At 39.0% G+C, this 24,672-nt stretch overlaps 1 protein-coding gene across 2 annotated transcripts in view; it reads right to left on the reverse strand.

Moving 5' to 3' along the window:
- The window catches only part of lama2 (laminin, alpha 2), a 283,442-nt gene that overhangs the window by 138,323 nt on the left and 120,447 nt on the right, over window positions 1-24,672 (reverse strand). For both annotated transcript variants that reach the window (XM_034699953.1, XM_034699952.1), the window contains exons 16-20: window positions 23,935-24,146; window positions 21,995-22,106; window positions 19,006-19,119; window positions 10,560-10,687; window positions 4,513-4,599 (exon numbers count right to left, since the gene is read on the reverse strand). In XM_034699953.1, the coding sequence (XP_034555844.1) occupies window positions 4,513-4,599; window positions 10,560-10,687; window positions 19,006-19,119; window positions 21,995-22,106; window positions 23,935-24,146 (653 nt within the window). The remainder of the gene's footprint in view (window positions 1-4,512; window positions 4,600-10,559; window positions 10,688-19,005; window positions 19,120-21,994; window positions 22,107-23,934; window positions 24,147-24,672) is intronic.

Below are 24,672 nucleotides of genomic sequence, written 5' to 3' on the forward strand. Positions count from 1 at the left end.
CTTTCCTTATCTATCCTGCCCTTGTGGAAAACTTATTGTGTGTGTTGTATTGTTACATGCAGAGACTGAGGCTCTGATGTCACTTGGGTTTGCTTTAAGAGCATGCAACTATGCAACAAACTGAATTATTTTGCATCATATTGTATTATATGTTACCATATCTAACATACTGTATTGTACACAGATACTGTACAATAAATAGAGGGAGTTTTCGTGACGTCACCCATCTCATTCTGAAGCGCTGTTTTGAAGCCAGTCTTTGGCGGGAGCCATATTGGAAATGCTGAAGTTAACCTACCTTCTATTGAGCTAGTGTGAGGTAAAGAGGCGGGCTTTGAGCCTCCTAGCCAACAGCGACAGTGTTCCCGCCTGTTAGTCAAGTCAGCTGTGCCTCTCATAATGGAAACTCGGAATCTTAATATCTTCAAAACTACTGTGTTATAAAAAAATTCATTCCCCGCACAGTGTGTACCGATCCAGAAATTAGCTATCCAGACTAATCCCATTTTTTAAACCAGGCTGTAAACATGTTTATTTCTCCTGTAAAGATCTGCTTTTTTAACTTGTGTGTATGTGGTTTCCGGTACTTCTGGAGCCAGCCTCAGGCGGACACTCAAGGAACTGCAGTTTTTAACGCTCCCGCTTTGGCTTCATTTTTTTGCGGACAGAGGTTGCTCCTTGATTGAACAGTATCATACTGTATTGTATAGGCATAGGCCAGTTACCAATTTCAAGGTATGAAGTATTTAGAAAAAGTTGCAGTTTCAAAACCTCTAATACTTTCTGCCATACGGTCCTACAGTTAGAGGACTGTTACAGCAGCCTCTGTGTGTACAGCTCAGTGCCCCTCTAAAGAATCCCCTTTTTACCCCCTGCCTGTTTGCTGTATTTTGTTCAGTGCCATAAAAAGTCAAAAGATATCTTGTTGAATTGTTGCTTCGAAGCATTAATCTTAGTGTGAGCCGTGACTTAAAACTTCAGTTCTATTTGGTGAAGAGGTCAAGAGAAAGAAATCACTTCATAGAGCCCAGACTGAGTTTTACGTATGACCATGTGACACTATCTACTCATTTCGGTCATTAGCAAGGTTGCAGTGCAGTGCAGATGCCTCTCAGTGACAGACGAGTTATAAAAATGTGCAGACAATGAGTCTGTTGCTTCCCAGAGTCAAATGAGGTTTATAAAAAGACGTAATGGCAGCAGACACATTCTGCTGTGGACAGCATGGCGAGGCATGCAGACTATGCAGGGCAGTGAGCTGAGGCCGTGTGTCCATCAGCAGTTCCCTTTCAACTGGCAACACAGCTCAGCCTGGACAAAGAGAAACTCAACACTTACCATACAATTCATTGTACCATAAGATAAAATTTGTACCACATTTGATATCATCTATGAAAGGAGCTGTGTCGTATATGACCAATACACCGGTATAAAATGCATACAGAGGTATTCTATTGTGTATTTTATTCAAAGTTGGAGCTCCAAGAAGCAAGGAGCAGCTTCGCTGTACAAAGCATGCTGGACACATAGTCAGGCAGACCTGTCTAGTGGCACCACTGTATCGTTTTATCATCGGTTAAAGGAAACTTATTCTCATGTTTAAGACAATAAGTGGCCAGCAGAAGGGGACAGCACAAGTCTTGGTGAATTGGTCACCAAGGCAGTACCTCACACCTATCACTGACACTGTAGGTTGAGCTCAGCTACCATACAGGAAGCTGGCATGGTGGGGATAACAGCTGGGATAAAAGGGCTACAAATCTGCATCGAAACTGCACATTACTGAATGCAGACAGACTGTGTCCTATATAATGGTGCAAATCATATAATGGATTCTGCAGTATTGAAGCTGTGTTCATATATCATCTACATATAATAAAGTAGACAACCTTTGACACTTACAGATATAATAAAAATACAAATGCCTGGTGTAACAGGCTCTCATAGGTAGGCATTCACTTTTGCAGTTCTTGAGCAGAGGAAAAATTAAACTTAGAGCACAATCTACAACATTTGAACTTCAGTGACAGAAAATTCAAGCAGGACCCCATAGTGGAACAGAACAGCGTGCTGAAAAAAGAGGCATGTATCTATAAAAGAGGCAAGCAGGAAAAGAGGGATCCAAGAACTCATAGGGGCAAAAAGACTGGTTGATATGGATTCTACAGCAGGTCTGGTTTGATAGTCAATTAATACACTAGGTTGAAATAAAAACGCTTCTTTCTAGAAAAAAAAAACCTTTGCACAAGGGTTATAGAATTTTATTAATGCTTCATTATGTCTACAAGCGTTTTGTTTTAAGCCACTCATAAGGACAACTATGATAATCTGTTTGGTTGAATGGACTTTTTGGCAACTTAACAGGACCAAAAGTTGTGTACTAACAACATGTAATACTGTAGACCTGATGGATCAAAAACCATTATGCCTTGTGGTTAAGTTGCGTGCCCATAAAACCAACGGACTGGGTCCCATTCCAGCCTACAGCCCCCTTCCAACATGTCATTCCTCACTCTTTCCTATGGTTTCCTGATCTATCCACTGTCCTTTCGAGCCTCATCCATTATGAGGGACTCAACGCACCCCGGACATTCCATGTTTACCGCCTTACCCTCAGGCAGACTCAGAACAATCCGCACACGGACAAACAGATTTAAGAACAGCTTCTTCCCCAAAGCAGTGGACATACTGCAGAACCCAGGACCCAGTCCTACACCCAATAAACAGTTTTTATTGACCCTAGCCACTTTGCTGACAGCACACTGCACATAACTGTCAGTTACTTACTTAAAGTGACAAATGCACATATTTATATTTTTACATAGGTCATTATTTATTTGTAGTACTTTTTTAAATGATAAATTGATAGATTGAAAACTTATGTATGGAAATGCTGCCAAACAAAGTTTTGTTGTATCTCTTTGCAATGACAATAAAGTGCCTATCCTATCCTATCCTTTCCTCTCCAAATAAGGCTGTAAAAGCCCAATAAATATATGTAAAAAATATATTCATAACTAGTGATAATTCCAGACAGGTAGTGGTTCCCAAAAAAATGAGCTTCATTGAAAAAATAAACACCTATTGGACAGATTTTTTCCAAACCTGGCAACCCAAAAGTTGTTCTTACAACTATTGTTTTCCTACTGAATGATCAGTGGATGATTTGTAAAGCATTAACGAATTCCAACCAATGAAACCATTATATAGAGTGACTTCCTGGATGCTTTATCTGGAACACAGTTTGAGTTGTTTTTGTTAAGCGTACACAAAGCCTTTCTGAGAAACTGCCGAAGACCTTTAAATGGACCGTAGGAAAACAGTCAAGGTTTAACATATATTTTTCAGTGTGAAAAATGGACCGCACAAGGTCACTTAAATACATGTAATCACAATAATAAACATAGAAACTCAACTACAACACATTATATACACCTATAACCCACGTGAGGTAGTTTTCTCGCTCAAGTATTAAATCGTAAATACGTATAATAGCAGCATCAAGCACTTTGTGTATTTCAACAATAAAGAGTCAACAGCATCCAGTTGATATCACATGTTTACCCTGATGTCAACCCATCCAACAGGACTCAACAAAAGTGTTATTAAATGTACTGAAAGCAGAGCTGCAAGCTGTTTGTTTGTTATTGTAGCATTAATTCTATAAAGCAATAACAAGTGTTCCTATAGTAAACAGGAATGTGTAATTTAAGCACAACACAATACAAAACAGTCCAAATGAAGTATATATATCCAGGAGCCTGGCTGGTGAGGAGACTATATTTACTCAGACTGCATCAACACATGACAGTATGGCCTGAAGATTTAACAAGAGTAGCATCCAGAGAGACGTCTCATTAGCCCTGGGTTGGGTAAGAAGCTCACAGCTAATGGAACAAGAATGTCACTCAACTTATAAATGTGCTGCGGACAGAAAACTAGATGGATATCCAGACAGATGGTACTCAACAGCGGTTAATGAGCAGCAGTCTCTATTTTCACTCCGAATTGGCCGACCACAGGCCTGATTTTTTGTTTATGTTTTAAAAGCCTCCTTTGGGAAAGACGAGAAGAAGAAGACTTGAGAAGACTTTAACACCATCATGGGTTTACCTTCGTTTTTATGATACAATTAGCGGCTGAAACAAACATGATGGGCCAAGTTATGGGAGGATATTGTTGGCACATCTACATAGAGATATAGCTTTTGATAACCAAAGGGGAATTGAGTGATTTGAACCTTTTCTTAAAGGAACAGTACTCTTATTTATTTCACAATTAAGCCTTGTGCAAAATAAGAACATTAAGTCATAGACAAGATATATTTTGCACATAATTAAACCCAAACACTACATCTTAGTCAGAAAATGAAGGTCTTAAGCATCTTCTTTTTGTTTGTATATTTGCAATGTGTTTTTCGTGAATGTGTGTGTGTGTGTGTGTGTGTGTGTGTGTGTGTGTGTGTGTGTGTGTGTGTGTGTGTGTGTGTGTGTGTGTGTGTGTGTGTGCTACCTGTCACATCGTGGCCCCGTGTATCCAGGCTGACACTGGTCGCACTTCATCTCCCCTTCTTCACTTAGGTGGCATGTAGGGCTGAAACTTTCGTAGTGACGTTGCAGTGGTTGTTGTTGTTGTTGTTTTTGTTGTTGATGGTGAAGCCGGTAGCGTTGTCCCAGCGTGCAGAAAGGGAGGAAGACGAGGAGGAAGAGAAGAGGACAAAGGCGAGTTAAGGCCATTGTTGATCTCCCCTCACACACACTCACACACCTGTTGTCTGACTTTCACTTTCAAAGACTAGCATTCACACTCTGGTGGACGGACACACACACACTTAATTTCCACTTTCTCTCACACCACACAGGTCTGTACTTCCACACACTCCTGAGTTTGATATCACTCTTCCTCCCTGAGAAGTGTATCCTAAATGAACTCAGAGGAAGAGAGAGAGAGAGAGAGAGAGAGAGAGAGAGAGAGAGAGAGAGAGAGAGTGACACAGTGTAAAGTGATAGTCTCTTTCCCTCATTCTGTCGCCCTCCCACTTCCATAAACTATAGATAGTTCTGCTGGCTCGGGTTCCAGGACACACACTGACTCACTGGCCGACTGACTGGCTGCTAACTGCAGGCAGGCTCTCTGAGGTACAAATAGGCTTGCTGAACAGGACATGTAAAGATAAAGAAAAGGTCAAATAACACTTATATATGAAATAAAATGTGTTATATCTGTATTATCTGTACGTATAATTGATGTGAAAAGTTGCTTTGATCGAGACAGGCTCTGGTTTAAGTCAAGATGCTGCAGCAGTGTACCCCTTAATGGTTTAAAGGAAACACTTGATGACTTGGACGGGGGGAGAAAAACTCCACAAGGAACATTGATGTGCTGTTTACAATTTCTATAACACTGTACATCTATTTCAGTCACATATTGAAAATTGTGGGCTTTTACAGATCATCGGCTGGCACAGGAGACCCAGAGAACCAGAGCTGCACATGTTCATGATTTCATCATTATCACATAAAGAAAGGACATGTAAACAAGCAATGCTTTCTCACACAACATGGGTACATCTTCCTTGGATGGAGGCCTGAGTATGACGGCCATGCTTTGACATTATTGTGATGCATTCAGATTAAGCCTAAGCCTAAACTGTCAGAATAAAACGGACAGGATGACTTTGATATTGTTCTGTGTCTGTCCATCTCTCGCTCTTTCTGCGTCTCCCTCTATCCCTCTTTCTAACCCCAACACAGTCAAGGTAGATGTCTGCCTAACATGAGTCTGGTTCTGCTCAAGGTTTCTGCCTGTTAAAGGAAGTTTGTCCTTGCTGCTGTAACTTGCTAAATACTGCAAAGTGCTCCGCTCATGGTGGATTAAGATGAGATCAGGCTGAGTCCTGTCTGTAAGATGGGACTGGATCTTATCTTGTCTTTATGTTGGGTCGTTGCTAAAAATATAACAGAGTACGGTCTAAACCTGCTCTGTTTGTAAAGCATCTTTACATAACATTTATTGTGATTTGGTGCTATGTAAATAAAAAATGATTGATTGATTTGGGTCCTAAAGAAAATCAAAGACCAACACCTGCTTGAAGTTTGTTGATAAATGGAAAAAAAAGAAGTGTTTGCTGTATTTCTGATCTGGTAAACAATAATCTTCGTCACATGCTTCATTGCTCTGATTTGTTCTACATCCATCCCATTATGTCCTGAGGCATCGCTGATTTCACCTCATGTGGAGTGAAGATGAACAAAGAGGTTCCAGACCATTCAAATCTCTTTGGTTCAGTGATGTGAGGCTATAGGAGGTATATGAATGTACATATATATATGGATTTATTTAGCGTGATAAATATAATGTATCTTAAAATGACAAACTGTTCATTGAATAACTTAAATAAGTGTGTTTGTTGACTAATTGAGTCAAGTAAATACGAGACAGTTCATGGCTCTTAGTGAGGATAATGCAGAGATCCTAGATTGACATTAACGCCAATTGAACCATTGCTTTTGAAGACTCACAGAGCCAGAGATCAAAACTGTACAGCAAAAACTGCAGGCAGATAAAAGTTAGACCAACTCATCTCAAAGAGAACTTTTTAAATAGCCTGAGTCTAATTACAGTCTCTTGATATATCCCAATACATCAAGTCATTTCTGGCAACACAGTTCCAAACCTACATGATGTCCAATGTGTAGAAAGGGTTTCATTCCAGACTGAGTCACAGCCAGAGCACTTTGGAAAGTGTCTGTGCCAAGGCAGAACAAGCATCCAAATGAGTCTTTCTAATAATAGAACAGCTTTAAATATTTTAATCTACATCAGATCCACATCTACAGTAGTTTACAAATAGACCATCATGATGATTTGTTGGAGAAGATTTAAATCCTAGGAGTATTGAGACTTTTATGGAGGAGTGATTGACCTCAAACTACCAAATGACAGTGTTTAGTTGTATCTCCGAAGTTAACTGATAAAATATTTGAAAGTTTGCTCAGAGTGGACTTGTGTTTATGATGTCTGTTAGGTCACAAATCAGCAAAGACCTCCGACATTTCATTTGTTTAAACAAATCTTGAATGATACTTTGAGACTGGAGCAGCACACTTATGACTTAAAGAATAAAGGGGACATATTTTTGAAAACATGGAAACCGTTTATGGACCTCTGACTAATCACTCAGCAAAGCCCGGTGTACTCTGGCCTTATGAACTGTGACAAAAAGGAAGAGCTCTTTAATCTACTTATTTTGTTGTCTATAATCTTTATTATGTCATAATTTTCTTTAACTTATTTTGGCTTTCAGAACTAATTATATTTATTTCATTGTATTTTATTTTTCATTTATATATATGTATATTTGTATTTAATCATATAACTATATATATATTTTTTTATATTTCTATACATTTTTTTCATATAAATATACAGTATATATATATATTCATAATTCTTCTTTTATTTCCTCTTCCTGAATCTAATTTTTTTTTTTACTTTTTCTTTTATGGGGACTGTCTGTATAATGTTAAATGTTACATTTTCAAAAAATAATTTAAAAAAATGGAAAAAACAGGACTTAACTGGAGAAATTTGATTGCCAGAAAAAATATGAGCAACATATCTTTAAATGCCATCAATGTATTCTGTTAGGATTTATTATTCTATATAGGATCTTGTGGAACATTAGTAAGAGATGCTGTAGGTAAAGCTCTGTGGGTGCACCAAGTCAAAGTGGATATATTATATAGAGAGACTTGAATCACACTGTGACACATAATGATCAAACCTGGATGTAAATAAAGCAGAGCTGCCCCTCAGGACTGCACTACTTCCTACTAACCGATGTAAACGACCACCTTTATGATACTAATATAGACATCACTTTATCAGATCTTCATAAGACCTAAGCTATAACAGCTAAAAGGAGCAGAGTGAGTGACTGGCTGGCTATTTGAGTGATTGGCTTCAGTGAACCTAAGAGATAGGATGGCTATTTTGAGGGGCAGAAAGAGCCGGCACCTTCAAGCTATTATTACTGCAGGGTGAGGGGGAGGAGGAGAGAGGAGCGAAGAGAGGGGGCAGAGAGAGAGAGAGAGAGAGAGAGAGAGAGAGAGAGAGAGAGTAAGAGAGAGAGAGTCGTTTCTTTCTTTAGCTCTGAGAGTTTTCAACGTGACGTGTCATGGCTGCATCAAGATTCTCAGCTGCTGCCTGTGTGTGTGTGATCATTTGTGTTTGTGTGTGTGTTTGTGTGTGTGTGTGTGTGTGTGCGTGTGCGTGTGTGTGTGTGTGTGTGTGTGTTCCTCAATACAGCTAGTTATTGTAACTCATGTAAATGAGAGCTGAGGGCTAAAACTTCCAACAGTTTGTGTCTCATATGCTCCCGAAATTGAATTTGTGCAACCCAAAGCTAATTTTAACATTCTTGAGTGCAAATAATAACTGTAGCGCCATCTTTTTTAACATTTCTCAATGAAACTTTTGCTAACACGGTGACCAGAGGTTGATTAGTAATGCCTGCTAAGAGGCGCGTTGTTATGACGTCAGTAAACAGTGACGTGTGCCTCTTAGTAGGCATTCCAACAACTGTTCTGTTCAACCCAGCGCTTACATAACCAATCAAACATCATTCTTGACTTTCAATGCTGATCTTTCATTGGTTAATATTAGCCTTCAATTGCTCCCTTTCACTGCGCTTCAGGGTCACGTGACAGGAAGTAAACTGGCACAGGATAGGAATAGCATAAGAGAGAAGACAAAGAGATTGCTGAGGGATTTCTTTCATATATCACAGGTGCGTTGGAAGAGGGTGACAAGACAATGGGCAAAAGCTTCTGTTGACGTAGTTACAAAATTGGTTTCAGTCTAACAGACTTTCTTCAGGTATGATTGCAGCATCAAAACATTGCCATACAATCACAGAGACTGCCTTTATTTTTGCCTTTATCACCCAATCAGAGAACCACTGCAACTGATGATCGTCTGCAGCTTGTAAGAGCACCATCTTCTGGTAAAGACTGCTGAAAGTTATATTTAATCATAACATAACTTAAATATTCATAAAACACCACAACCATCTGATCGAACTGGATAAACTGACCAACCTGAAATGAGAGCTTTATCAACAATCAGCAGAAATACCATCCTATAATACATACATAATATCTTCTATAGTCATACATAAATTATTCAAAAAGCAGTTTTTTTAATGTAAGTTCAGTGAAATTCAGCGAAATTATTATTTTAAAAATCAAATGAATCATTTCTATTGGAGGCTTTGGAGAACGGGGAAAACTAATCTGGATTTCTAAAAGATGCCCAACTTCAAAACACACAGACCATGGTGAAATTTCATAAAGTGCTCCAGAGGAGAAGCCTCTTTAGGGAAAAATATACATTAAGAAATAATTTAGAACATTTTCAGAATTCATAATGCCATCAATATTGGTCTTGTCTGCTGTTTTTGGTCACAAAGAGGCTTCAGTCTAAATTACAGTCTGTTTCATAGCCCTAAAAATGTTCTCAGGAGCTGAAAAGCAAAACGTCCAGGCTGGGTGACTCCAGCGCCCCCTGTGGACAAACAGTACCGCTTATCTCTTTAATGTTCTTGTCCTGTAAGATGAGTTTTCTGACTAAAAAAATCCCAGTCTTCATTTTAAATGTCTAACGGTCAACTCACACTGAATCTTTGGCATAATCACATTTAAAAGATGCTGTTATGACAGCATGCTGTTAGTGGCCTCACCTGATACCTACTCCTGTTTGCTCTTAAAAGCTGTATAGATGAACCAGTCTTAATTACAGTGTGTTTCATAACTGATGAAAATAACTCATAGGGGCTTTTAGTAGGAACCATGCAGAACCGAGTGTACAGTTTTTAATGATATACCAGTGCTACCTTCTTTTAGGCCCTGTCTCCACTTAGTTGCTGCTTTGACAAACAGTACATCTTACAGTCTACAGCCTCATGCTGAGAAATTATTACATTTTAATTACCTGCTAAGAATATCACACTCCTTTGTCCTGTTTTTCTTAAAGATACTCCTTAAACTTGATCGATATAGAATGTCTTGTGCACGAAGGTGTGATGGTAAGAAATGAGTTTGCTGCTTTCTTTTGAAGTCTGTTTCCTCACTTGTTTACTTGATATAACTTGATAAAAAAATAATTGCAGACTATGAAGTTGGCACAGCATGTGCGATCTTCCATATAAGTGGAGCGGTTTGATAAAAGAGTTAACATGCTTTAATGACTCGTAGGAGGTTTGAATTTTCTACTGTATTGAGTTTTCCAGACACAGTTACTTTGATTTCACCAGCAGTGATGACATTTCCCCCACTGAGATGATGTTCCTTCACTTATACTGATGTGTCCTCCTGTGGTGATGATATTTCCACTCATGTAATTACTTCTACATTTACCCTCATGTAATTACATCCTACAGACAATGGAACAAAGGCCAAAAGGTCAAGAGGAGAGAAAGTAGAGGACATTATGAATGGAGGGGTTGAGAAGAGAACATGGAAGTGACGGATTAAACCATCAGTGCACTCTGGACCTACTTGTTGCTTGGGAGACTGAGCGGGCACGTGCACTGCTGGCAGTCAGTAGGCGACCCACGAGTGGCGTTGCCGAAGTAACCAGGTAAGCAGGTGTCACAGTGAGGGCCTGTGGTGTGATGAAAGCAGTCCTGGTGGGGAGACAAAGGTTGAAGTTTGAGCTGAATACACAGTCCAATCAGTTAATTGGGGTTGAAATGAGAAGTTTGATTTCTTTCTGTTGCTTGTTTTTTTTATACAACACTTTAATTTGATGTTTTCTTTTTTTTTATGATTTACAAATTTTATTGCTTTTTGCAACATTTGCAGCAAAAATTACAAATGGCATATTCTGACAGAAAAGGAATGTACCAATGATTTTCAAAATAAAAGACGTCTATGATATAAAAATGCTGAACAGCCAGGGAAAAATAAAACCAGTGGAAATTTAGCATATACATTTATTTCTAAATTCCATATCAGATATAGCTGTGATTGGCAGGAACACATTTTGAGGTGTTCTCTTATCAATCTGAATCAAAACAGGGTTGTTAATGTCAAATATATAAAAACTCCCTGGCTTTTGCACATTTTCATATTTTACATGTAAATGTGTTATGGCCTTGGTAAAACTGTTTGCAGGTTTGCTTTCCAATTTGTAATTTTGTCTCCAACTTTGTAAAAGTGTTTCATCCTTTGTAAATTTGCTTTGCACTTCCCGGCCACCGTACTTCTGTGAATCATCTGATCACAACAATCCCTCTGTTTTTTTTTTTTTTAAATCTGGGGTTCAAAAGGCAAAAAAGTTTGTGCAGGTGTTAGAAATGTAGTTTACTTCTGTATTAATCTTCCTCAACACAGACAAGTACAACTAAACATACCACTAAAAGTAAGGAAATGTGTGTTTGGTAGATTATTTCTTTGTTGTCCTTTGGTTTTTGAAGTTACCCTATTGCACGGGCCTCATCCAGATCAGTCAAACGTGGCATGCCGGTTCTTGGAGCAGACATCTACTGACCACTGTAGCAGGGCCTGTGCTCTGCTGTTGCTTTTGACCCTGGTATCCCCAGGTGATGCCAATCAGCACCTGATTGGCATCACCTGGGGGTACCAGGGTCAATAGCAACAGAATAAGCTGTTTGGTATTGGCATAGAAGATCTGGCTAATTTTTAATGGGCACAACCCACGTACTCAGCTCTTCTCCTCATCCCACAAATGCATGTTCCTTACAAAAGTGGCACCATTTAAAAGGGAAATAAACAGGCTTTCCAACGGTATGAGATGTATTGCCAAGAAGCATTGTTACATCAAAGAAATAATCTACCAAACACAAATGGCCTTACTTTTTGTTCTATGTTTAGATTCATTTTATCCTAAAATAATGAAGACACTAAATAATTAGCCACAAACAAGACTTTGTCACAAATACCATGTTGGGATGAGAGTAAGAATGTCAAAAACAAAACAAAGAACAAAGAGTGAACAGCATTTGCGCTTCATTTCATTGTGTCGTGAGTTAAATACTTCGCTGCCAGGGGTTAAACATAGAAAAATGTACAATCTAATAATATCAGGGGTTAAAGCTCTGTGATGAGAAGAGCGGACACTTGTTGACACATCAGTACAAAGCTGTTTGTTATTAACTGAAGCTGTCAAATTAAACCATTCTCAACAGACAGCAGCAGGATGAACCATCTTAATGAGGTCGAGGTTAATGATTCAGTTAAGGACGAGCATCACATTTTGAAACCATAGAAACCAAGCACATATTTACAGGTACATCCTGAACGATTATGTCAATAATTTATTTCAGGACCTACAAACTAATTAGATTTATTGCTTATATACATAGTGCTGGTTTTGCTAATATAACAAAAAGAAGGGATTTAAAATATCAGCTCAAGACTCAACACATGATTTAATACACAAAGAACAGCTATTATGTACAGTTTATTGCCCAGCTTTCTTAATAATTAACCAGCTGTGTTAAATACTTGATTCTGATTGGTCTGAACCCCTTGACAACCCTTTAAATAGCAAAGGCGACGCTAGGGACAGCCTGATTACACACATCAAAGCAATCCACAGAAAGGTGTTACGGCATTTCTCGTGTACTATCTGATTCCACCTCTTCCTGTTGACAGTATGACAGAAATGTTACTTACCAATAGCAGATGTAAATGAATATGGAAGATATTTTTAATATTACTCTCAATTTATTTGGAGAGCAAGGAAACCCTTGGTTTAATTGGTGAATAATGGCTGTTCTACAAAACAACCACAAACGGCAACAAGATATGGGCCTTGTTCTTACGGGACTGGCTGAGTGACAAAAAATGCAGAAAAAGTGAGAGAAGAGTTACGGGGAAGAACACCTTGCACAGGTACTGCTGTTGTCAAAACTGAAGGACAATTTATTGGCTGTGTTAATAACTGATGTCTAAATCAATAAAATCATCTTTAGATCACTACTTAGTGTGATCTTTATAAATTTTGCTGGTAGCCGGGGAGAATCTCTTTATGTCTATTTCTATTCTATTTCCACTACAGCTGCTAACTGCTGCTAATACATGAGCCTTTAAGGCTGATTTATACTTCTGTGTCTCCCCTACGCAGCAGGGGCTGACGCGGACATGAGCCCCACATACTTGTGCGTCGATGTGTCCGTGTCGCGCAGCAATTCTCCGCCGAAATGCTTGAGGGCAGTGTGGTCTCTCTGATAGCCGGTCGCCTGCTTCCGGTCTCGCTACGATCTCTGTTTACTTTTCCACAGAGATTCAGAGCGTGTTATGTTAATCTACAGCTGATACATGTTGCTGTTTATCATACAGACATGGTTACATGAAGAATAGAGAGGAGGAGATGAAATACACGGCCGATGTGCGGCTGATGTCCTGAAGTGATATGAATGCGGGAAAGACAAAGCTGCCGAGCGGACCAGAGCTTGCGGTCCGCGTCGGCTCTACGCGTAGTTACATTTTGGAGGAGGTGCATGTCAGCTACGTGCGTAGGCCTCAGCGTAGGTACGGGAGCTACGCGGACCCCCGGCGTAGGGTACGCCGTCGATTCAACGCAGAAGTATAAATCAGCCTTTACTGGTTGATGACATTGAGCACAATGTGTAACTTTGCTTCCCATTTAATGAAGAAGTTTTACCTCAGTAAAACTACAACAAAGCAAACAATTTAAAAAAGAATGAAAGATTAACACATACAACAAGAAGGTACAACGTAGGACCACAGTTATCCAAAAAATCAAAACAACCACATAAATACTTTGTCATACTGCTAGCTACTAGCCTACTGCTTGTCTACAAATGTTGTATTGTCTGATCGTCTGTGTGATGCCGATGGTAATTTTCCACATTGTGGACAAATACAATTCTAATCTGATATAATCTAGTCACATTAGCTACCACTTTTAGCTAACTTTTAATGATTTTAAATGAACAAATTGAAAACATCTTCTTTTACCTTTGCTTATCACATCACAAAAGTCTAAACACATCACTAACGGACAAATGGCATCCAAAGCAGTACTACTGAAGATAAGTGTGCTGTAGGAGGAACAGCTGAAGTGTAACCCCACAACATTTGATAAAGGCAGCGGGACTCTTTATATGACAATGCAGCTAAAGTACCAGGAGGGGGCAGATTTGAAGAAGAAAGAAAGAAACTTACGTTATCAATCCCCAGGGGGGAATTCAATTTTTCACCTTGTGTTACTTTTTGGTCATGCTACATGCACAGTTTGGTATGTACATACAATTATATGCACAAACATACAGTGGACATGCTCTTAGGGAGACATGTCAGAGTGACATCAACCAGCATCCCGGAGAAGTTGGGGTTCGATGCCTTGCTAAAGGGCACCTCAGCAGTGCCCAGGCAAGTGAACCAGCACCTCTCCAGCCACTTGCCAAACTTTGTCCATGCTGGAACTCGAACTGGCGACCCTCTGGTTGCAACAAGAGGGTCTATGGACTGGGCTACTGCTGTATGAATACAACCCTGAACAGTATTAAATGCACTTATTAAATTCACTTATCTTGACCCCAAGGAAGACAACACAACAGCAACTCTCAAAAAAATAGCACAACAAACACACTGAATTTACTTACATGTGCTATAACCCCAATAAAAAATGAAAAGATAAAAGAAAAGTGTATTTTCACACATTTTTTCATCATTTGTTAATACCTAATTATTGTAATTGTAGGTCAGTCTTCTGCTACTGCTTGATTGCCAACTCTCTGTTTAAAAGTGACTCCACATGTGTGAGATGACCATGTATCACTCGTTATCTAGTGTTTATCTGTCCTCAGTGGGACAAACTGGAAATTTACAAAATACAAGCATTGCTCAGACAATCAAGACTGAATCATGTAGTTCCTAGGAAAAATACTTTTGTTTCAAGTTATTTCACTGGTTTGCTGCTGAATCAATACTGTAATTTGTATTTAATAATCCAATTGAGCATTTCAGGGATCATTGTAGGTAGGAATAAAATTATTTTGCTCCCACTGAGGAAATCATCTTTGTTTCCCTGTTTTTATCAGCCCAGCCCAGCAACAGCGAAAGCAGTTGCATGTTCCTCCTGCGTGTGTGTTTGTATCGGTCAGTCATGTTTCACATTATTTCCTCCTCATATCACGTGACGCTTCACTGCTGAAACACACCCTGACACACACATACACACACACTGGACTGACCTATGGCACTGCAGCATCATTCAGTCATTCAACTATAGCTGGAAAACACACACATTGTGTCCTCAGGGAGCGTGTGTTTGTCAGTCTGTCTGTCTGCATGTCACTCTCTACAGATGTGCACACAACAAGTCGGTGTGTGGCTGTTTGTGAGTGAGTGTGTGGAGTGAGTTGATGTCAAGTTGTCTCTCTTGCTGGGAATATGTTTGTGTGTTTGTGCAAGCCTGTGTGTGTAAGAGAGATGGAGTGGATGTCTATTTCAGTGTGTGTGTGTGGCTGTTTTTCTCTCTGACATATCCTCATCTATAATGAAGAATAACATGCAATACAAAACCCAGAGTTGTGTGTGTGTGTGTGTGTGTGTGTGTGTGTGTGTGTGTGTGTGTGTGTGTGTGTGTGTGTGTGTGTAGGTGTGTGTGTGTGTGTGTGTGTGTGTGTGTGTGTGTGCGTGTATGTGTGTATTTACTTTGATGCTCACTGACAGCTTAAGCCTGAGGCAGTGTGTGGACTGGGGAGTGACAATGTGTGTTCAGATGCACATGAGCAGGTTGCATGACAGTGTGTGTGTGTGTGTGTGTGTGTATGTGTCTCCCATGTTTATCAATTGTGTGTTCGTGCACATTAACTTTGTGTGCATGTGTGTTTGTCTGTGTGTGAAGACAGGGTGTGTTGCCCTACAGCTCCTCTAATGGCCACTATAGGTTGGTTCTAAAACAAAGCAAAGAGCAATTATCTTCTGACTTAAGTCTTACACACAGTTGTATAAATCAGTGTATTTGTTACTTTTAGTTCTTTAAAGCTTAAATGGGATTTTTAGCTGGTTGTGAAACAGACTGAAATTAATAATGATGCCTGCTTATGAGCTAAAAAGGGAACTAGACTAGATCAGCACTTATAACTTATTTTAAGACCTAAAAATTTTGCTGTAGAGAAAGTTTCAAACAAGATGATTTAGAGCTCCCTAGAGAAACTGACATTATCTCTTCATTTTTGACAGCCACAATTACAAGTGATGAATTTGACTGTCAAAAGGGTGCAGGATATACTGTACATACAGAGGGGAAAAAAACACAACTTTCACACTGGACAATAATCAGCAAGAGGTAAGGGGTACTGTTACGTCCACAGGGGGCACAAAATTGGCACAAACCTTAAAGTTCCTTCTTGGTGCTTCGAGGGATTTTTTTAAGCCACTCTGGTGTGCATTTTTTGTTATTATGAAATTTAATTGAGTGAGAATAACATCAGAAAACCAAAGCATGTTTAGTTTCAGTAGTAGGGGTGTGCGCGTTCAGTTGTTAGTCCGTACTAGAAATGTGGCTCTAGCGAAAGTTCAGACAGGAAGACTGTAAAAGCAATCACCCGCTTCCAGCTGCATGCTCCGGAGCTGTCATTGGTTAATCAGCTGTGGCTGTCATCCAATAGCTCAGTGGCACGCCCTTATCATCAGCCTATCAACTTTCTGCTGTCTTTTTAAATGTGTCTCTCTCTCCAGCTAGTTCCATCTTGCATTGATGGTGCGCACCCCTCCACCTCCCCATCTCAACCTGGTCTCGGCAAAGTCTTCAATTCCTAGAATTCATTAACCACCACCACCAGTGTCTGGACTCTAGGGGGATTTCTTCTGCTGCCAAATTCACATCCTACGCCAAAGATTTCTGTCAAGTTTCATTATTCATTAAGTTGTAATGAATAACATTTAATCTTCTAACTGTGTCTCTCCTGATTGAAATACCAGTTGGTAATATTTTTGTTAATGAAAGCCAGAAATGTGTTGTGTCTAATCTGTAGTGCAGCCCCCCACCACTAGCTGGGGCTGTAGCTCAGGTTAATGGCTACTGCCATAATGCAATAATGCTCAACTACGCATATGTAAAGCAGCACAGAGGACAGATTGGTATCTTGGCAGTATTTTGATCTAGAAAACGGAGATTCAATTTTATGTAGGCTGACTGGTTAAACTGTCAACCAGCACAGGCATGTGAACGTTAAAGGTGGCAAATCATGCAAAATCAACTTTTTAATGTCTACATGTCTCATGTCTACAAACCCCCCGAGAATGAAAAAAATCCATTCTGCCCCTGTTCTGATTTCTCCACCTTTCTGTAAATGTGTGCTGAAATGAGTCATTTCAGTTTTCAGTGTTTTTCTTACGTTACAACATGTTCTGGTCTGTAATGGAAGTCAGAGCTCGGAGCTTGTTCAGCCCATAGACTGTATAAAATACAACTCAACTTCTCCTCAGTTTTTCATTACCTGCACAAATGTGTGCAAACAAGGAGGCATATTAGTTGTAGGCTGTCTTAATAAACATAAAGGTCTGTTTTACTCCCCATGTCTGCAGGTTTGAACATCTAGTGGATTATTTAAATTTTTCATGGAAAAGTGCTAGCGCTAGTTAGCATAGCCACATAACTACATGTTCGTAGCTGTGGACCAACACACGTCGACATACTGACAAATAAAACAACAAGAAACACAAAATCTGTGACCAATCCTGCTGCTGGTGCCTCTCCGTCAGGATCAGATTCTGGATCAAATTCAGAGGGTTGAAGTAACAGGGGTCTTTGAGCAGCCATGTCTTTGCAGCCAACATGTAAACATTAGATCAACATGCTGGACAGCTGAGGCCACATCCACTTCCATAGGGGGCGTGGTCAGAGAGCTCATTCTCATTTAAAGACACAGAAAACAGCCTGTTCTGAGCAGGGCTGAAAAAGAGGGGTTTACAGGCATACCAAAATCTGATTTCAAAGCGTTTTTTTGAGCAATAAACTTAAAAGGCATTTTTTGGGGACCTCTTAGACCAATATATTTTGATGAAAAAGAGCATAATATGTCACCTTTAACCTGCAAGGAGGACCAACGGCCAGGGGTGCAAGGTCTGCTAGCTGTTTTAAATAAAGGGAGGCGCTATAAAGTCCCTCTGGCAACAAAAAACATGTTCAAGAAGTCATTCATCCCAGGTGCAATAATCATTCTCAACCTCACAAAATGACCATTATAACGTGAACTGTTTTCAATTCGTAATTGTGCTGTCAATACAGATTTATTATTTTCTAGTTTATCCTAGTTGTGCTTAATTTTGACTTTTTGAGTTTTTTCTTACACTTTGACTAGTTTGTTTTTCGTGATTGAAATTTCCTTTAAAATTACTCAGAAATAAGTTGCTTCAGAACATCCCTATTTAGTAGTCTGTTAAAGGTAACACAAATACCACATTTCTGTTATATGGAGGTAATAGGTGGAACTCCCATCTATAAGTTGACTAATACATGCGGAAATGTCCTTTGCTCCCAGTCTGCTGGTTAAAATCTCTCAATTGATCATCTTAAAAAAAATCAATGCAATGCATGTGGGTGGGTCATTTGTTCAAAACATAAGCAATACTGTTGGCTCATTTACTCATAATGTCAGGTGACTTCCTATTATACCTTAATGATGATACATGGGCTGACAGTTTTATGAGTTAGAAGAGAAATAGCAGTGAATTAAGTGTAGAACACAAGCACTGAGTTAAAATGATGAACTCAGACTGTGTTGTTTTTCCACTCTTTGATGATGTAAATATCAAACATGATCACAAGCTTTCTTAAGGGTCTTTACATTTCATTTTCTTACATTTTGTCATTTTTCCTTATGCAGAAAGATGCTGTTTTCATGTTTTTGTTTGTTTCCTTTTTATTTTTTTAAATCAATTTAAAAGAAAGTTAACCAATCAGACATAAAAGTACATAAATCAAGTAGTTTTCACATCTTACCAGGCAGTGTCCAGTGACTTCATCACACTGTGCAGCATGTCCGTGGCAATGACAGGCTTCGCAAAATCCATTATATAAAATCCTGTTAACTCTCCGGAAACCAGGAATACAAGTCTGCAAAACACACACACACACAAAGTTAAAACACAGTAATTCATACAGACTTGTCCGTCTTTAAGCTGCTGTAGTGTGGAGTAATTACCCTGTGATCTGCTAATTAGCACTTTAAGTTTGTGTGTTCGCTTGTTCACGTGTGTGTGCAATTCAGTGAGTTGTGGTGTCAGTGTTTTGTTGTGTGTTATATTATGTCTGTTTGCATGCTTGAGTATTAAAAACATCAGTGTGCGTATGTGTGAAACTGATGTGTGGAAGAAAAGAAAAACAAGTCAGTCAAGTCCAGAACACCAGTAGGTCACTGCCATATAAAATTAACATTGAATCTCACATGCCCATTAAATTAATACTATGACTAAATTATTTAAAAACACGTCATAAAATCAAAGAATTATGAGACATGTTTATTAAGATCCCCAGGGATTTTTGAAGTTACATTTGGATTTGGAAATGTTTTGATTTACAAAGACTTTCATAGAGAACTCATTCAATGTATCATAAGAAGTTTTAATTTCTATGATTCTCAAATGGAAGGATTACAACATCCTCCATCCATTAGTATGTCTTGGACTGAGAACGTTTGAAAAACTCTGAAGAAGTTTCATAAAATATTGGCATGTTTTGAAAAATGAAGACTCATTTTGATAATTGTTGTGAAATATTTTTGTCTGACTCTTTACTTACCGCCACAAAATACTACTGAAGTTATTATACCTCATAGAGTGCTTTCACTTTACTTAAAGCACCCAAAACCTGAGATTTATAGATATGATAACTTCTTATGATATACGATCAATGAATGAATTCTCTACGAACCTCAATAACTGGATAAAATTGTAGGAGTTATAATGTGTAATGAAACCCAATATTCAAAAGACACTGTAAGTTTTGCATAAAGGGATAATGTGTTGCCTTCATAACGCATTATGTTCACTGCTTATAGCGCTTCATAAACATTGCTATAAGGTGTTATGACGACTTATCACTTATAAGGATCTCCATCAAGTCTTATAAACGCGTTCATGAGTCTTTATAAATGTGTTTATGATGCATTATAAGTGTTGGGCTCACAGAAAGTGTTACAAAGACGTTTATTTCTTCCACTGAAGCGATAGTCAAGAATACTCTCTAGTCAAAACTGCTTGAATTGCATCACTGTACCTCTGCAGCATTTTAAAAAACAGTCTACCTGTCTGCTATCACTCACGCTGAGCTGAACTTTTCTACTGATATGGAAGTAAGACAACATAAATTTGCATAAACGGCACTGCACCTGATTGAGTTTTTCCGCCTCGTCACTGAGCCTGAAAACATTTTCTTCTCCATTTAACAGAATTTAAATTTAGCTGTATCCCGTATTATGCATCGCTTACATTTCCACTTTGTTTCTTTCAAAACCCCTCTTGCTTTTCACCCACTGTTTTTTTCTCCCATCATTTTTATTTCTAAACACACCAACATCAAATTTACCAAACTTATCTCTACATGTTGATATGATCTCTTAGTCCTTCAGTTCCAGTGATCAGACCTGAGTCCTTAATAACAGCTAATTCTCTATGGCAATGGTCTGCTATAGATAAATAGCAGAAATTACAATACTTAGGACAAGGGCCACCAGAGAAATAAAAGAAAATTAAGATCATTTTATTATTTTTATTATTATTATTATTATTATTATTATTATTATTATTATTATGAGAAAAAAGTCAGAATTCTGAGATTAAAGAGAAATAAAAGAAAATTAAGGTTATTTTTATTATTATTATTATTATTATTATGAAAAAAAAGTCAGAATTCTGACTTTTTTCTCAGAATAATAATAATAAAAGAAATTTGACCTTTGTTTTCTTTGTTTGATAAAAACTCAGAATTCTGACTTCAATCTCAGAATTCTGACTTTAATAGTAATTTTTTTTTTTTTAATTGACCTTACATTATTTTTTTTCCCCAGTGGCCACAAAACCTCTTCCCTATAAACTAAACAGTCAGGATTCAGTATTTTTTAAATTCATTTTTATTTAACCTTTATTTAACCAGATGAGACCCATTGAGATCAAGACTTCATTAACAAGGGCGACCTGGCCAAGAGGTCAGCAGCACACTCAACAGCATGGAGCATATGTACAGACAGTATGTAGAAGCAATCAATAATTTGAAAGTGCAACTTATTTGCAAATAAAGTGCAATTTGTGATCACAACAACAACATTTAAAAACACAGGCACTGTTCTGGGGTCAGTCTTTCATTTAAGATGGAGCCAAAGGCATCAAGTGAGATAAGATCTGACAGATTCAAATCCTTCTGGAGTTTATTCCAAGCAGTAGGAGCAGCAAAACTGAACGCTCTCTTACCGAACTCTGTCCGAACACGGGGAACACACATTTGTAAATTCTATAGTGCTAAATCACAACAAACATTATCTCAAGACGCTTTACAAACAGAGCAGGTCTAGACCGTACTCTATGTTACATTATTAATGAAGACCCAACATTAAGACAGGATAAGATCCAGTCCCATTTTACAGACAGGACTCAGTCTGAGCTCATCTTAATCCACCTTGAGCAGAGCATTTTGCAGCATTTAGCAAGTTACAGCAGCAAGGACAAACTTCCTTTAAACAGGCAGAAACCTCCAGCAGGACCAGACTAATGCTAGACAGCCATCTACCTTGACTAAGTAGGGATTTGAAAGAGGGATAGAGGGAAATGCAGACAGAGAGAGATGTTTTTTTTCATGACATCCATGGATAAAAGGGTCAAGTACTTAATTTTTAGACTGACATTGTTCATTTCAAATAATTCCTTTATATATTTGTTTCCTTGACTGTCAGTTCAAATTCCTGTGTCTTTGTGTTTGTGTTTTTGTGTGTATTTACCTCACAGGATGTTCCTGCAAATCCAGGTGGACAGGAGCAGACTTCTACGGCTGAAGCGGTCTTCTCTCCTCTGGCTGCAGGATTAGCTACCTGCATTGAGAAGGAGTGGAGTCTACACAAACACAGAGAGAGAGAGAGAGTAAAATCAGACTTAAACATGCTGGGAGTCTATCCAGTATGACAAACATACTCGTTCACAACATAAACAGAGCCATTTGCCTGATTAGTCTAAGAACTTTTATGACCTGAGTTTATTCTCTCCGGCAGAATTTACTTCCAGACAGCAATAAAACAGACAACTTTATGTTTAGCATATAGGAGGTTAAAGGAGGGTGATACACAGGCTATAAAAAAAAGCGCTGCCTGAGAGCATCAACTCTGGGCAAGTTGTTTTGTTTCATAAAGCTAATAACAATAACTCTTTCTTTAAACTGATAAGAGTTTGAATTTGTTCCTCAAGCTTAATACATTTGGAAGCATACTTTAATTGAAATAGAAAACCCACTGCTATTGTGAGGATGTGTTTATTCTTGCGTTGGGCCGTTCGAGCTACATTATCTGATTATATTGGAAACACTATTATTTTGGTGAATTTTAATGCATTTAAATCCAAAAAGAATGAGTGTATCGTGTGTGGAATAAAAGTAAAGAACTGTCATGAAAAAATGTCTACACCTGCATCAGATCCTATCAAAAGTCACACCATAGAGGATTCAGTTTGGGTTTTTTGAAGGCATTCATCAGCAGGGGTGTGTCCAAGCCTTTTAACTGGGGTGGCCAAGCTCTGGCTCTGACCCACTGAAGGGTGGCCCAATCCAGCAGGCATAGCATTTATTTACCTTTTCTGTCTTTGTCTATTACATGTAGATATCAAGAGGTTATTCATGGATTATATGTCAAGCTTTTTTGACTCTACCTGACAGGAAACCTAAAGAGAGACAGGAAACATGTGGGGAGAGAGTAGGTATATGACATGCCCCGAACAGCGAAAGGGCCAGCAGTTAAACCTGCGCTCAGACTGTAGAACCTGAAAACGTTGCAACTAGCATACCAACTGAGCTAATCCTGTGCCCAATGATTTTATTTGTATTCAAGCTGGGGTTGGTAGTCAGATTTAGATACACTTTTTGTTATACTGGTTAAAATTATCTTGATGTCACGTTGGCAATCAATACATAATGTGTTCACAACACCAACCAATCCCTGCCATCAGGAGCCAAATTATAAAAACAATCAAATCCCATCCTGCCGTTCTGCCCGCCTCCTGCGCGTACATTTCATGTTTTTCTGTTTTTAACTTTCACTATGATAAAGTAAACACAAACGATATGCTGAGGACCGGTTTTGAATCAGTCACTATCATATGCCGCGAATCCGCGGCGCTCGTGCATGTGAGCGGGGGCGTCGTTTTGGAGGAGCTCCGGGGGGAGGGGAGGAGGGTTAGACGAAGTCCTGAGCAAATGCTGCCTTTAAATTCATGCTAGTTTTCTGTGACTACCAATCCTAGCTTTGAGTAGTTAAATTCAACATGAATACAGAGAACAGGATGCATCTGAACCTAACAGGAAAAAAGTATCACCATGAAACGGTTGAGACATTTGCTTCATTGAAATACCCTAACAGTAACTAGCAGCCTAAATACGTTGGTGAGAACTCAAGTCCCACCCCTTGGGTCTGAGCCACCCAAGGCTACCTCTGGACACACCTCTGCTGATTAGTTATTCTAGCAAAACACCATATCTATGATATTATGTTGCTTTGGATTTGATATGGGAATAATGAGAACGATGATCTGGTGTAACATCCCACTGAATAAAACAATGTAAATCACGTCTTTATTGATATGTATGAAGAGTGTGTGTGAATGTGTGTGTGTGTGTGTGTGTGTGTGTGTGTGTGTGTGTGTGTGTGTGTGTGTGTGTGTGTGTTTGTATTTCTACCTGTACACAGCACTGGTCTCGGTGCTATAAGAAGCCCGCACCATCACTGTGGTCACATTCGCCAACACAGACATGAAATCCCTTCGACTGATCGGCTCGGCGCTCCCTGAAAAGAGAAAGTTCTCTGGATGGAGAACAATCTGATTGGTGCTCGGCGAGGACGGGTACACCGGCTGGCCGAAACGTCTGTCAATTATCTTCCTCCCGCCTCCCTGGTAGAGAAAGGAGAGAGAAACCTTTTGTTGCAGTTCACTTTTAATTCCATAAATCTTCAGAGTAAATCGCTTCCAAACATAAATACAGTCAGACAAGTCTTTCACAGGGGACTGAGATATTGTACTGATTGAGAAGAGGAGACAGTAAGAGTGAATGATGGGTCATTAGGTAATGAGCTGCACTTTCTATTGACATTTTGAATGGACTGGATGCAAAGTGAATTGAGGCTGGGCCTGCTATCTGACTATCTCTTGTTGAGAACGGATCAATGGTATGTAGCAGCTAACGCAGAGTGACAACTACTGATGGGGAGAGAGAGGGAGAGCTTACCGTGCCAATAAAGCATTTAATATAAGGTAATTGAAAGAGAGGAGATGGAAGAAGGGATACAGGGACATGGAGGAGAAGCAGGGCTGAGATATGAGAGATTAAGGGAGATAAAAAATAAAAATAAATGAGTACACAAGACAAAGTCACCTCAGGGAAAACTGTTTCCATTGTGTTTCTGGTAGATAAGCCTTC

Source organism: Notolabrus celidotus, chromosome 13, assembly GCF_009762535.1.
Source record: "Notolabrus celidotus isolate fNotCel1 chromosome 13, fNotCel1.pri, whole genome shotgun sequence".
NCBI lineage: Eukaryota > Metazoa > Chordata > Actinopteri > Labriformes > Labridae > Notolabrus > Notolabrus celidotus.